The 13,634-nt window shown below is 41.9% G+C and overlaps 1 protein-coding gene across 6 annotated transcripts in view; it reads right to left on the reverse strand.

Moving 5' to 3' along the window:
- LOC137249732 (uncharacterized) overlaps positions 1-13,634 on the reverse strand; it is a 161,658-nt gene that overhangs the window by 37,899 nt on the left and 110,125 nt on the right. For all 6 annotated transcript variants that reach the window (XR_010952516.1, XR_010952515.1, XM_067781521.1 and 3 more), the window contains 3 exons: positions 11,378-11,727; positions 6,202-6,278; positions 5,904-6,130 (listed from right to left, as the gene is read on the reverse strand). Coding sequence is in view for 4 of the 6 variants with exons in the window: in XM_067781521.1 (XP_067637622.1) it covers positions 5,904-6,130; positions 6,202-6,278; positions 11,378-11,544 (471 nt within the window). In the remaining 2 variants the exon portion in view is untranslated. The remainder of the gene's footprint in view (positions 1-5,903; positions 6,131-6,201; positions 6,279-11,377; positions 11,728-13,634) is intronic.

Below are 13,634 nucleotides of genomic sequence, written 5' to 3' on the forward strand. Positions count from 1 at the left end.
GGCTCATATAGGACGACCATTGCAAGAAGGAAATACATTGGTTTCGGCCTCCCAAATGAGCACATACCGGCTGTAAAGGCTCCAATTTAGATATTTTTCCGACTCTTTTTCGACTCAAAATGTTTACTGGGTAAACTTATATATTTGCAACGGCATGCATTATTGGCTAAATATTTTTGAAAAACGCTGGATTACAGATTAAAACTAATTCAACCGATAGCATAATGGATAACTACCCACCAATATAGGACAAATTGGATACATTTTGGAATGAATTTGTGTGTTGGTTTCCCATATTTTCCAAAAGATTATTTTTACCCTTAAAAATAAATAAATAAATGTAAGGCGCGATAACCTCCGAAGAGATCTAAGGCCGAGCTTCTCTTCCAATTTGCGTCGTGCTCCTCTTGATTTTCCCTACAAATTGGCCGGACGGGACCTACATGATTTTATGCCGACTCCGAACGGCATCTGCAAGGCAGATGAGTTTTCACTGAGAGCTTTTGATGGCAGAAATACACCCGGAGCGCTTGCCAAACACTGCCGAGGGGCGACCCCGCTTAGAGAAATTTTCTTCTAATTGAATAACCTTATTTCTAAAATGTTTGATATTGCTTTTCCCGGGGTTTGAACCCAGGGCATCCGGTGTGGTAGGCGGAGCACGCTACCATCACACCACGGTGGCCGTCGTGGGTATTTATTTTGGGTAAATATTTGGGACTTTACCCATTTTTACCATGTATAACCAATTTACCGTGTATTTACCATTTGGGTATTTACCCCTTTCCCATCTCTAACTATCATTCATTCGTTGATAAATTTCTTCGATTAGTACCAAAAACTTCATTAGAATTAGCAAGTTATATATTTTTTGACATTTTGGGGAAATCATGTATGTTCAGAAAATTTCTGACATTATTTCAGTTAGGTGTTGTTCACGCATTTTCGAAATTTAGTTGTGGCCAGATTATGATTACTACGTGGCCACGGCGGACTACTACGTGGCCATTTGGCCACGTTCGTATTACTTAAAAAATGCCCTGATGTCTGTCGAAGAAGAATTTAGCGAGGTTTTTCAAACATATTTCTGTGAAAACGAAGAGAATGATAATGATGCTTTCTATGATGTTGGTATCAATTACGAAGACGAACTACAAGCATTGTTTCAAGCTGAAGGTAAAATGGAAGTGGATGAAAATATTATCTCCAGAACAATTCTAAGCAAGTTAGGACTTTCTAGTTTTCACCACGTGAAAGAGCGTCTCAAAAACTATCGAAACCAGAAAAAAAGTGGAAATTTTTTTTTTTAGTCATAAGCCACCTTTACATAGGCCGGGTCACATATAGTTTGTGGAAGGCAGTCCAATGGGGTGGAATGAAGAAAACCAAGAAGAGCAGAGTTGCATTCCATCAATATACTTTCAATATTTGTATCAATATTGAAGATAAATGTTGAAAAATTAACTAAATACCTGAATATAAGCAAATAAGGTTTTCTAAATGCTATATTTTCCAAAAAAACAAAAAAAAAAAACAGTTTATGTCTGTTTAAAAGCTTAACTTTAATTTCTTAAACTATTTTCGTAATATGGAGATTAGTGATGTTTGTGTGTGTGTGTGTGTGTCAATTTTGGGCGATCAGCTGTTAGTTGCGCTACTTGGTAAGGTTTACAATGATGTCATAGCTTCTAACGATATTGATAAAAGTGTAAATATGACTGGATTTGTTCGATTGAGAGTGGGCACTGGGTATTTAGATTTTTCAACTTGAAACATCACACACTAATTTCTTCGGAATAGAGAGAGGCGCGCCCTATATAGCATGAGCATTCCGCCCGATCACCTAACCCAAATATATTGTCGGATGAAATCTCCAGCCTTACCAAGCCAGCTCTGTTAACGATCGCGCCGACTTGGGTACTTTCTAGGAAGGCTTAAAGCATGATTCGCAGGAATATTTTTATGGCACGTATGAGTTAATTAAATATATTTTCCATTAAAATAAAAAAATAAAAAAATAAATGTAAGGCGCGATAACCTCCGAAGAGATCTAAGGCCGAGCTTCTCTTCCAATTTGCGTCGTGCTCCTCTTGATTTTTCCCTACAAATTGGCCGGACGGGACCTACATGTTTTATGCCGACTCCGAACGGCATCTGCAAGGCAGATGAGTTTTCACTGAGAGCTTTTCATGGCAGAAATACAATCGGAGCGCTTGCCAGACACTGCCGAGGGGCGACCCCGCTTAGAAAAATTTTCTTCTAATTGAAAAATCTTATTTCTAAAATTTTGATGTTGCTTTGCCCGGGAGTTGAACCCAGGGCATACGGTGTGATAGGCGGAGCACGCTACCATCCCACCACGGTGGCCGCGATTAAAATGCTCTTCATAAAAGAACGAAGAGAAATTCAGTAAGGAAAGTTGCCAGAGTCATAAGCGGAGTGACTCCTTATGCAGCGCTACCTTCTCACTTTGCTTATCTCAAAGGTTTCTCAACAGAGATTAAACTACATGAATAATGTGCGATTGAGAGCGGTTGTTTTTGTAACATGACTTCTTCTTGCTTAGGCGATTATAAAAGGCGGTGTCTTGTCACAATTGTGGATGAGTATGATGGCCTTGTAATCTTATTTTTGCTTGCGGACATGAATGCTTATGTCTCTGGGAGACGCAGCCTCTTCTATCTGATGTCGATTCCGATACCCAGGTTTCTGGGTGAATAGTGTTCTGGTGACATAAGAAAACATACCATGGCAGTTCTCAGTGCTGTTAAGAGGCCTGCAGTTTCTTTCAGTGTTTTTCTTTAAAGCTCCTGTTGTTGTTGTTGTTGTTGTTGTTGTAGCGATACGGTTGCTCCCCGAAGGTTTAGGGAGTGATCGATGTGATGGTCCTTTGCCGTTTACAGATCCGGTACGCTCCGGTAACACAGCATCATTAAGGAGCTGGCCCGACCATCTCGGGAACGATTTATATGGCCACATTAAACCTTCAGGCCAATCCGGTATTTTAGTCGCCTCTTACGACAGGCATACCTACCGCGGGTATATTCTAACCCCCTGACCCGCTGGATTACTTTAAAGCTCCTCTGCGAAGACAGTAGCAGTGCAGTGACTTGCGCCGATCGCATTCGATACTAACCGGCCATATGGGGCAGCTAAACCACGCTCACTTCCCAATCCAGAGTTGTTGTGGTATCGATTAGGATACTCCCTAAAGGTGTTGATAGTCCGGTACGTTCCGGTAACAAACAACATTAAGGCACTAGTCCGACCATCTCAGGAACGATTTAGTATGACCACATGGAACCTCCTAGGCCATAATGCCCTCCCATCCTCTAGATCCATGGTCGAAAGAGCCGCGAAAGAAATAGGATTCGCCACGGGTAGGTGAGGTTGACAATTGGGTTGGAGAAGCTATAAATTGCGCTGGCAACCCCTTGAAAAGGTTGCGCTACACAACCCCTTGAGTCAATTTTGTAGTTTAGTCGCTTTGTACGACAGGCATACCTGCTGAGAGAATATACTAAGCCCCTAACTCGCTGGGGAGTAACCATGGCCTTACCGCGTCACACATGAAACCAGAATAGGAAAGACAAAAGAACAAAACAAATACAAACGCAAGGAAGAACAACTGGCATAGCAGCAGAAGGCCACACACGTACTCCAGACACTTCCTTGAAAGCCGCCCAGCGGAGGAGGCAACGCTATTCCTGGAGCACCAGAGGGACGGTGAGATCCCAATTACCAGCGCCGACAACGAACTACCATGACACACAACACTGTGGCTGAACTTGTTGTTATAGCGATAAGGACACTCCCCGAAGGCCTTGGAGAGTGTTATCGATGTTGATGGTTCTTTGCCGGATGCAGATCCGATACGTGCCAGTAACAAGCACAATTGAGGTCCACATGAAACCTTCAAAGCCATAGTCCCCTTCCACCCTCTACTAGATCGATGAGGAACTTGGAGTCGCCAGAGCCGCTTCTGCTAAAGAAACAGGATTCTCCGCGGGTAGGTGAGGTTGACAATTGGGTTTGAGAAGTTAAAAATTGTGCTGCCAACCCCTTGATATGGTTGCGCTACACAATCCCTTGAATCAATTTGGTATTTTATTCGCCTCTTACTCTTACGATAGGCATACTTGTCGCGGGTATATTCTAAGCCCCCTAAAACGTTAGTTTTAAATATACGTGTTTTTTCGATACTCTCCGTTGTTTAAGGCATGATTTGTGGCAACGAAATGGAGGATACGGGCTACACTAAGCAACCCCCCTTTTTTTCTTACAAAAAGATCGCTAAGATGTTATGTGGGCAGAGCCGTAGCATAATTGAGTTAAGTAACCATCAGCTGGACCATGAGCAGCTGGCTTTTAAGCTTATCATAGTCGATGATGTATATTGGAACGATTTTCCGTCATACCTTGTCAAATTTGGTTTTGAGACAAACCGAAGATTAACGAAGAGCTTGTACTGGAGTACCTCAACAAGCAGCACGGAAATATAAAATTTACAATGGAAACCGAAAAAGACGGAGGAATCAACTATCTAGACCTCACGATAAATATTGATAAAGAAGCCAAAAGATTTAACTATGACATATATAGAAAGTCAACGGCCACCGACACAATAATACACAATACCTCAAATCACCCTCAACAGCATAAAAATGCAGCATTAAGGCACTTGGTACATAGACTTGAAAGAACACCTCTTACACAAGAGGCATATAAGAGACAACTTGAGGTCATATATAATATCGCTGCAAACAACGGATATAAAAAAGCACTAGTAGATAAGCTCAGAAGGACAAATGGAGAACCAAAAAGAAATAATGAAAAGGAAAATAATAGCTGGACGACTATGACATATACTGGAAAAGCAACATATAAATTGGCAAACTTCCTTAAAAAATACAACATTAACGAAAACTAAGAACTAACATTAACTCAGAGGATCCGTTTAGCAGCCACGGCGTATACAAGCTAACCTGCGGATGCCAGCATAGTTACATAGGACAAACAGGACGGCAAATAAGAACGAGGTTCAGAGAACATATTAGAGATTACAACAAAAAAATACGGAATCCAAACATTATACCCGAGTCTAACTACGCGAATCACATGGTCGAGAATGAATGTTCCCCAGCAAACATCAATAAAACAGTCAGGGTTCTTCACATACAGGAAAAGGGCCGACGTCTCAACGTACTCGAAAACATGGAAATCTACAAACAGAAAACATTCGACGGTAGAATAATAAACGAACAGATAAACACAATTTCTGACACAATATTCGAGCCTTTAAAACTTGTTTACAGGAAACAACTTAATCACACAGACAAACACACAACAACAAATAAACACAAAACAATTAACACACCAAAACAAAAAACCGACAAAGAAGGTCAAACGACTAAAATCACAGATTTCTACCTACCCCAGTCAGCCACACAAATCGATTAGTAAACCACCTTCGGTTCTGAATGAACACACAGCACATACACATAACTAAATATACACAAGCATCAATTTGACAATACCTGCTCATATACCTACGAACTATAAATACAGGACAAACGACAACAACAGATCAGAACGAAAATCGACACTGATGATGGCACAACGCCGAAACCGGTTTGTCTCAAAACCAAATTTGACAAGGGATGACGGAAAATCGTTCCAATATACATCATTTATCCACCCTGTCGGAAAATCAACCATACAAGATAAGTCACTTATCATAGTCCCTTGTCCGCTGGAGCAACGGGTACCAAAAAATTTATACAAGCATAACACACAGAGATTTGACAACTGTAAACTTATTAAATATAAAAACAAACTAAACTTATATTTTAGAAATTACTAACATACTATCAGTAAAAAAACTCATTTTGATTTCAACCTACCCCACTACGACGCTTATTGTTGTAGTCAGTGTTACAAGTATTGTTGTCATAGTAATCGTTACTTTGTCGTGTATATGTAGGACCCAATATTGCCTTAACAATACTATCTGGACGATCGTTGATAATGATAAGATCTGTTGTTTGAACAGTTTTACGTGTTAAACGTTCCGCAGTTTCTACATCGGCGGGAAATTTTTCCATAAATTTGTTTTTGGCATTATATAATGCTATAAAAGGGGATAAGAAAAAATGCAAGCATTAAATCAAGCATGAGATCAAGTACTTAACGATTACTTACCAGTACCCTTTTTGATGAACTCCTCTTTCTTGCTACATTGAAAAGGGAATATTTGCTTTGAACTCTTAATATACTCGCTGAAAATAGAAAAATTGAGCAAAAAGAAAATAAGTTGCTTGATATTATAATATATATTTGTATGTATATGTGGTCCGACGCTGGGCGTTAATGATTTCTGCAAGCACTAGCTTACACGCAATTACTTGTAATTAGTAATCAATTAAATGCTTTCGAAGAATTAAATGGGACTACAATAGGCTCTGTCACAGAGACCGGGAATATAGCCGAAGTATGTTGTTGTTTTTGTTGTTGCTGTTGTAGCAGTGCTTCGCCCCATCCAATAGGTGTGACCGATCACAAATTGTAATCAATATCCTCTAACGAGAGTCCACGGAAACTTGCTGTTTCAACAGGGGTGGACCATAATCAGACGGGTGTTAGAGGCGTTGGTTCCACATTACAATTAAAGAGATAATTGGTGTTATGTGGGGACACATTGCAAGCGAGGCATACATTTTGTATGTCGGGTTTGATTCTGGATATGTAAGAGTTTAACCTGTTACAGTATCCAGATCGAAGTTGAGCTAGAGTGACTCGCGTTTCACTAGGGAGTGTGCATTCCTCTTCTGCAAGTTTAGGATATTGTTCTTTGAGTACAGGATTCACCGGGCAATTCCTGACATAGATGTCCGACGCCTGTTTGTGGAGTTCACTGAGGACCTGCTTGTGTTTTTTGGCTTTACGGCTGTGTTCTCAGGTGCCTCATAATGCTTACGGAGATGAATCCTTAAGCCCCTGGGCGGTGTTGGCTCATCAATCAGATGTCTGTTAGGATGCCCAGGTTTCTGGTTATTCAACAGGAAATGTTTGGTTAGTATTTCATTTCTCTGCCTGATGGGAAGTATTCTCGCCTCATTATGTAGATGGTATTCTGGGGACATAACAAGACAACCCGTGGCGGTTCTGAGGGCAGTATTTTGGCAGGCCTGTAGCTTCTTCCAGTGAGTAGTCTTTAGGCTTGGCGACCATATCGGGGACGCGTAGCATGCAATCGGCTGGCCAATTGCTTTGTAAGTGGTAATGAGCGTTTCTTTGTCTTTTCCCCAAGTACTGCCAGCAAGAGATTTGAGCATTTTATTACGGCTCTGGATTTTCGGTACAATTGCGGCTGCATGCTCATCATAATGTAGATCCTAATCGAATGTCACACCCAAGATTTTGGGGTGTAAGACAGTCGGTAGCGTGGTGCCATTGACGTGGATGTTCAAAAAGGTCGACATTTGGAACGTGCATGTTGCAAATAAGGTCGCCGATGCTTTAGTCGGTGATAATGTCAGGTTTCGCGAGGTGAAAAACTGGAGAGATCAGGGAGGTAGCCGTTTATTTTGTTACAAAGCTCATCGATCTGTGGGCCTGGGTCTGTGACCATTATTGTGCAGTCATCGGCGTAGGAAACGATAGTAACTCCTTCTGGTGGCGAAGGTAGCTTTGATATGTAAAAATTAAACAAAAGTGGGGATAGGACACTACCCTGTGGCACCCCTTGTTTTATTCTTCTTGGTTTAGATGATTCGTTTCTAAATTGCACCGATGCCTGCCGACCACCCATATAATTTGCGGTGCACCTTTTAATACATGGGGGACGGGTAGACCTTTCCAGGTCTTGCAGTAACGTGCCATGGTTGACCGTATCAAAAGCGTTTGATAGGTCTAGCGCAACTGTTCTATGGTGGGGGTTTTGATTTAAACCGCAATTTATCTGGGTGGTAATGGCCTTTAGCGCGGTGGTGCTATGAAGTTGTATAAAGCCATGCTGATGACAGGCTAGCTACAAATTTGCTTTGAAGTAGGGGAGCAAAATGGCTTCAAGCGTCTTGGCTACTGGCGATAGGAGAGATATCGCGCGATATGACTCTCCTATGTTAGCTGGTTTCCCAGGCTTTAGTAGCGGGACCAACCTAGTCATTTTGCATTTTTCGGGGATGACAAAGGTGGACAGAGACAGGTTGAACACATGTGCTAAATATTTGAAACCCTCTTTTCCTAGGCTTTTAAGCATCGGCATGGCTATGCCGTCTGGGCCCACTGCTTTAGATGGTTTAGCTTGACCGATGGCATCCTCAGCCTCTATGGCGGTGATGGTAATTGGGGACGCGCTGAATTTATATTTATGTGCGTGTCTGTTGGCCCTCCGTCTAACTATGTCGCCCGTAGAATGCATTATATATTGACGGCAGAAAGCGCTCGCGCATTTTTGCGCATCCGACAGCACTTTATCGCCAAAGATGATGGAAATTTTGTCATTGTGCTTGGATGGATTCTGTAGGGACTTTACGGTGGACGAACGCTTACTCACACCGGCAGAGAGGTTACAACGACTCAGATGCTCCTCCCGTTTCGCCCGCTTGTGTTCATCCACAAGCAATCTGATGCGTTGGTTTATATCCCTTATTTGGGGGTCGCCGGGATCGAGCTGTCTTATAAGGTCACGTTCTCTCGATAAATTTGCGGCCTCCCCCGGAAAATGAGGCCGAATTTCGGGAAGTCTTCCTGCGGGAATAAAGCGAGCCGAGGCGGATTCAATGACCTTGCGGAAAGCAAGCTCCCCTTGGCGCGCATCAGTCGGGATAGGGAAGGCAGCAAAGGGGTTGTCTGTAAAAGATTTATACTCATCCCACTTTCCTTTTTTAACGTTTATGAAAGTGCGTTTTTCGGTGGCGATGAAGTAGGCGGTACGCTTGAGCGAAATGAGTATTGGCAGGTGGTCGGGTTCCAATGTTACCATCGGCTGACAGTTGACGCAGTTTACGAGTCCTGCGCTCACTATTGATATATCTTAGTGAGCGCAGGACTCGTAAAACCGAGGTATAGTGTATAATAATTGCTTGGGGACGGAGAAAGCCAAAAGAACGATAGGGTCTTGCGTCTTTGGTACCAAGGCGTTGGTTTATTGCTGGGAAAGAAACTTGGATTGCCGTTCACGGCTGCAAACGAGTGTCTCGCCGCGATCCCAATTAAAGCGAAGAATTTCAATAGCTCACTTATGCGTTTACGCACGATTAGACGATGCGGACGAAAAGGATAAGGACTCTTTCTATGAGAAGCTCGAAAAAATACATACGATGGCACGATGTAATATCGTTCAACGGGTTGAGGCTGATTACCTTCGCCGCTGCTCGAAATGTGCAAATTTTCTTCACCAGGTTCCAGCTTAAAAAGATACATCAATCACTTGGCTTTCTCCTGATCGAAGAAGCCAATCGATCATGTCGTGATCGACGAAAGGCATAGCTCCAGTGTCGCGAATAAATACGCGGTGCCTATAGGGCCACGCTGCGTATGGGCGCGGCAACGCACGGTACATTGGAGCGAAAAAGGATGAGCGACTATTTAGAAGAAAAACCGTGAGGCCGAACGGCGTGAGTGCGAGTGGCTTCAGATGCTGGCTGATAGAAACAATGACCGAATTTCTACCAAAAAATTCGGCGAATGACGCAAGGTTTCAATACCGGTACAGTTTCCTTCAGGAATGATAATGGCGACCTGGTATCTGACGTACAGAGTGTGCTCAAGTTGTGGAGGGAATACTTCTCCTCATTGCTAACTAGCCCTAATTGCCGTTCAGACACACGAATATGACGAAGTGAGAATGGCAATATCCCGGCTAAAGAGTAACAAGGTGCCGGGTAATGACAAACTAACCGCAGAGCTGTTCAAACACGGAGGCGAAGAATTTGTAAAGAGCACGCATGCAAAATATAATAATTTAACCGAGCTCTGCACAATTCAAAAGAAAAGCGATCACACAAACCGCGCCAATTACCGCGGAATCAGCTTGCTTAATATAACACCGTGGCGGGATGGCCAAAACCTTCGAGTAATGTCATCGCTATAACAACAACAACAACACCGCCATCTCTCCGAGCCATTCGAAAGCAAACAAGGCTTTCGTGCGTTGTCTTTAACCTTCTGCTTGAGAAGATAATTCTACTACTAATCCATGATGGCACAATATATTACTATACCGTATAATTACTGGCGTACGCTGATCATATTTATATTATTGGCCTTAACAACCGTGCCGCGAGTACTGCCTCCTCTGGATTAGATAAAGAGGAAAAACAAATAGGACTTGAGCTAAATGAGGAAAGGACGAGCTACTTGCTGTCATCTAAGAAAGAATCGGGGTATTCGCGCCTCGGCAGCCATGTCACTGTTGATGAATATAAATTCGAGACTGTGAAAGACTTCGTTTATCTAGGAACCAGGAATTAACAGCGGAAAAAATTTCAGCTTAGAAATCAAACTGGATATGACTTTTCCAACAAGTGCTACTTTGGACTGACTTTTCAACTGCCTACCTGCCTCTCTCGAATCACGCTCTACAAGTTGCTCATTATACCTGTCCTGATGTATGGCTCGGAATCATGGACATTGTCGAAAGATGAGTCAAGATGGATCTTGGGTGTTCTGAAGAAGAGTTCTCTGGAAGATTTATGATCCTGTCGGTGATGCCAACGGCGAGTCCGAAGGAGGTATAACGATGACTTGTATGATATGAAGATAGTGCACCGAATAAAAACCCAAAAGCTTCGCTGGGAAGGTCATGTTGTGCGAATTGACGAAGACGCTCTGCCCATGAACATATTTCAATTGACAACGAAGCAGGAGAAGGCAGACCTCCACGAGTTCGCAGAGGCAGGTGGGGAAAGACTTGGTGCTCCCAATTGGCGTCAGTTAACGCGAAATAGGGATGGCTAGCGTGACTTTTTGCGAAATGGCGAAACTTAGGCAGTCAAGCGCCAATAAACGATGGTGAGCAGTTTTTACAGCTGGTAGTGTTGTTGTTACTTTACTTGTCAGTATCTGTTCTAATGGAATTGTCATCAACTCCTTATATCAGGAGTTCAAGAAACTGGTCGGGATAAGACACCATACTGTGGCATCCCCCTGCTCAATCATCCTCGATTTTGATATTTTATTTCCGAATTCTTCAAGCCACGAGCCCCGTACTGTGGTTGGGCATGCTATAATCTTGTTAGGATCTAAAATACTTAAGCATTTACTTGGTTACGTTTTGAAATCTCTGACAAATATTATTGTTATAAAGAGTAGTGTAGTTGTAAAGCACGAAAATGTAATTGTAATGCATTAACTCTAACGTAATTGTACTTACTAGGCATCTTCTTGGAAAAATTTTACAACGCAATATGGCTTCTTCTTCAGATTCTTAACCAAACCTTCTGGTTGGCGATGTACATCAGTCACCTCACCAGGCCACCAATTATTACCCAGCTTCACCCAAACGATGTCGCGGTCTTTATAAACGCGATCCTCTGACATGTTTGCAGCGATAGCGTTATATGACAATCTCTCACGATCAATCAGCCGAAGATCTTTGCAGTTGTGTGACACCCTGATTTCTTTATTTTGTGCTTTCAGTAAATTTTATCTTAAATCTCTCCAGAGTCATTAGACTAAGTACGGCTAAAAGCAAACATTTTCTGTTTCACATGATTGGATATTCTGAAAGAAAGATAAGGATATACATATGTGAGCGAGACACTATGACCGTAAATATAAATAACGGTATATATATTTAAATTATTGCAGCTAAAGTGGGTATCATATTTTATAATTACTTTAAATATAAAAAGGATGTTTGTGTGTAAGTTTATATGTATCCATCAAGCTAATGGAGACGGACACGATTATGTTCCAATTTTCAAAATAGAATCTCGGAGATTTTGGTTAGAGAGGGATAGGAAAAGAGAGATAGAGACAGAGATTGGGGAAGAGAGAGATAGAGGTAGATAACGACAGAGAGAGAGAGGTATATATATTTAGAAAGAGAGAGGTAGAGAGAGAGAGAGGTAGAGAGAGAGAGAGGTAGAGAGAGAGAGAGGTAGAGAGAGAGAGAGGTATATATATTTAGAGACAGAGAGGTAGACATACATACAGAGAGATATAGAGACATAGGGAGAAAGAGAGAAAGGGAGAGAGAAAGAGAGTGAGGGAGAGAGAGATAAAGAGGGAAATAGTGAAAGAGAGGGGGACAGCGAGAGTGATAGACAGAGAGAATGAAAGAGAGAGAGAGATAGAGAGAAATAGTGAAATACAGAGAGAGAAATAGATAAATGAGGGATTGGGAGACTGAGCCGGCGATTGGAAATGGAAAGGAGAGAGGCGGAGGGGGAGAAATAGTAGGAGGAAGATAGTGAAAGCGAATGGAAGTCAATGAGGAGGAACGAGAAGAAATAGAAAGTTCAAATAGGTTATGAACCCTCGTCTACTTGAACTTTGCTGCAAAGTAAGCGGTTAATCTTCAACTGACACAGACAACACCAAGCACTCATTCAGTGTATTTGAGGTCCTCATACACCGGCCCGTGCAACCTTGTTCCGTCCGCGCATCAACAGGTTATCAGTTACAGACCCCCAGCTTTTTTTTAACACTTGTCTCAACTAACGTTGGTCATATCCAGTGCCCAAAAAACCAGAAGTAGATCATAGCGTGTGAGAGATCCACGTAATGCTAGCATAATTTGACTCTGGATATAGTAACTGACTGTTTTCTGTATATGAAGAGATAACACGCTACGTATCACCATCCTTAGATGCCTGCTTAAACAAATTCATCTCAATAATGAACCAACACCTTCTCAATCAGATGCAGTATGAACTTCGCTGAGCCCACGGCAAGTAGAACTTATCTAATCATTGCTCATTTGGGTAGCACATTAAGATTTTAAGGAGTGCTACTGGATTTATAGTCTTGCGGCAGGATATATGTATATCCCCATCGTTTGGTACCACCTTAAACCGATAGTCAGACAGATTGCATTCTTTTGTAAGCAATATCCAGCGATTGAGATCGGATAAGAAGAAAATGTTGGAATTCCCCCGAGTTTCTAGAGATTTGTGGTCTAATATAACAAAAGACAATTCACAAGTGGTCTAGAGGGGAATAGATGGATAATATTCAAACCAGTATTAGTATGCACCTGGCACTCAACGTATGGTACTCTGATGGGATAAGAATACAGTATCCCATGTTTTAACTGTAATCTTCAGGGTGCGATAGAAACTGTAGGCTAATTGGGCAGGGTGAGGGATATTAGCAAACGAAATAATGTTTCCAGTGCAATAAAAAATCCATCATTGTTTTTGCGGAAAGTAAAAGTGGTTCAAGATAATGAAAATAAATAATGGTCTCAATCTGGGATGAAAAGGTTCATGAAAAATATTTATTTATTTATTTAACTCTTAACTGATACAAAGAAAATGTGTTAAATATGTTGTTATGGGCATCTAATAGTAATCGTTGCTTCTACTTACTTGTCAGTGGACGATTAAGGCTAGGACAGGGTGGGTGTCAGCCTTGCGAAGTAGTAGAGAAAATAGCTAAGGGCAGCTGTTTTTATCACTGATAAA

This window comes from Eurosta solidaginis, chromosome 4 (genome assembly GCF_040869045.1).
Source record: "Eurosta solidaginis isolate ZX-2024a chromosome 4, ASM4086904v1, whole genome shotgun sequence".
NCBI lineage: Eukaryota > Metazoa > Arthropoda > Insecta > Diptera > Tephritidae > Eurosta > Eurosta solidaginis.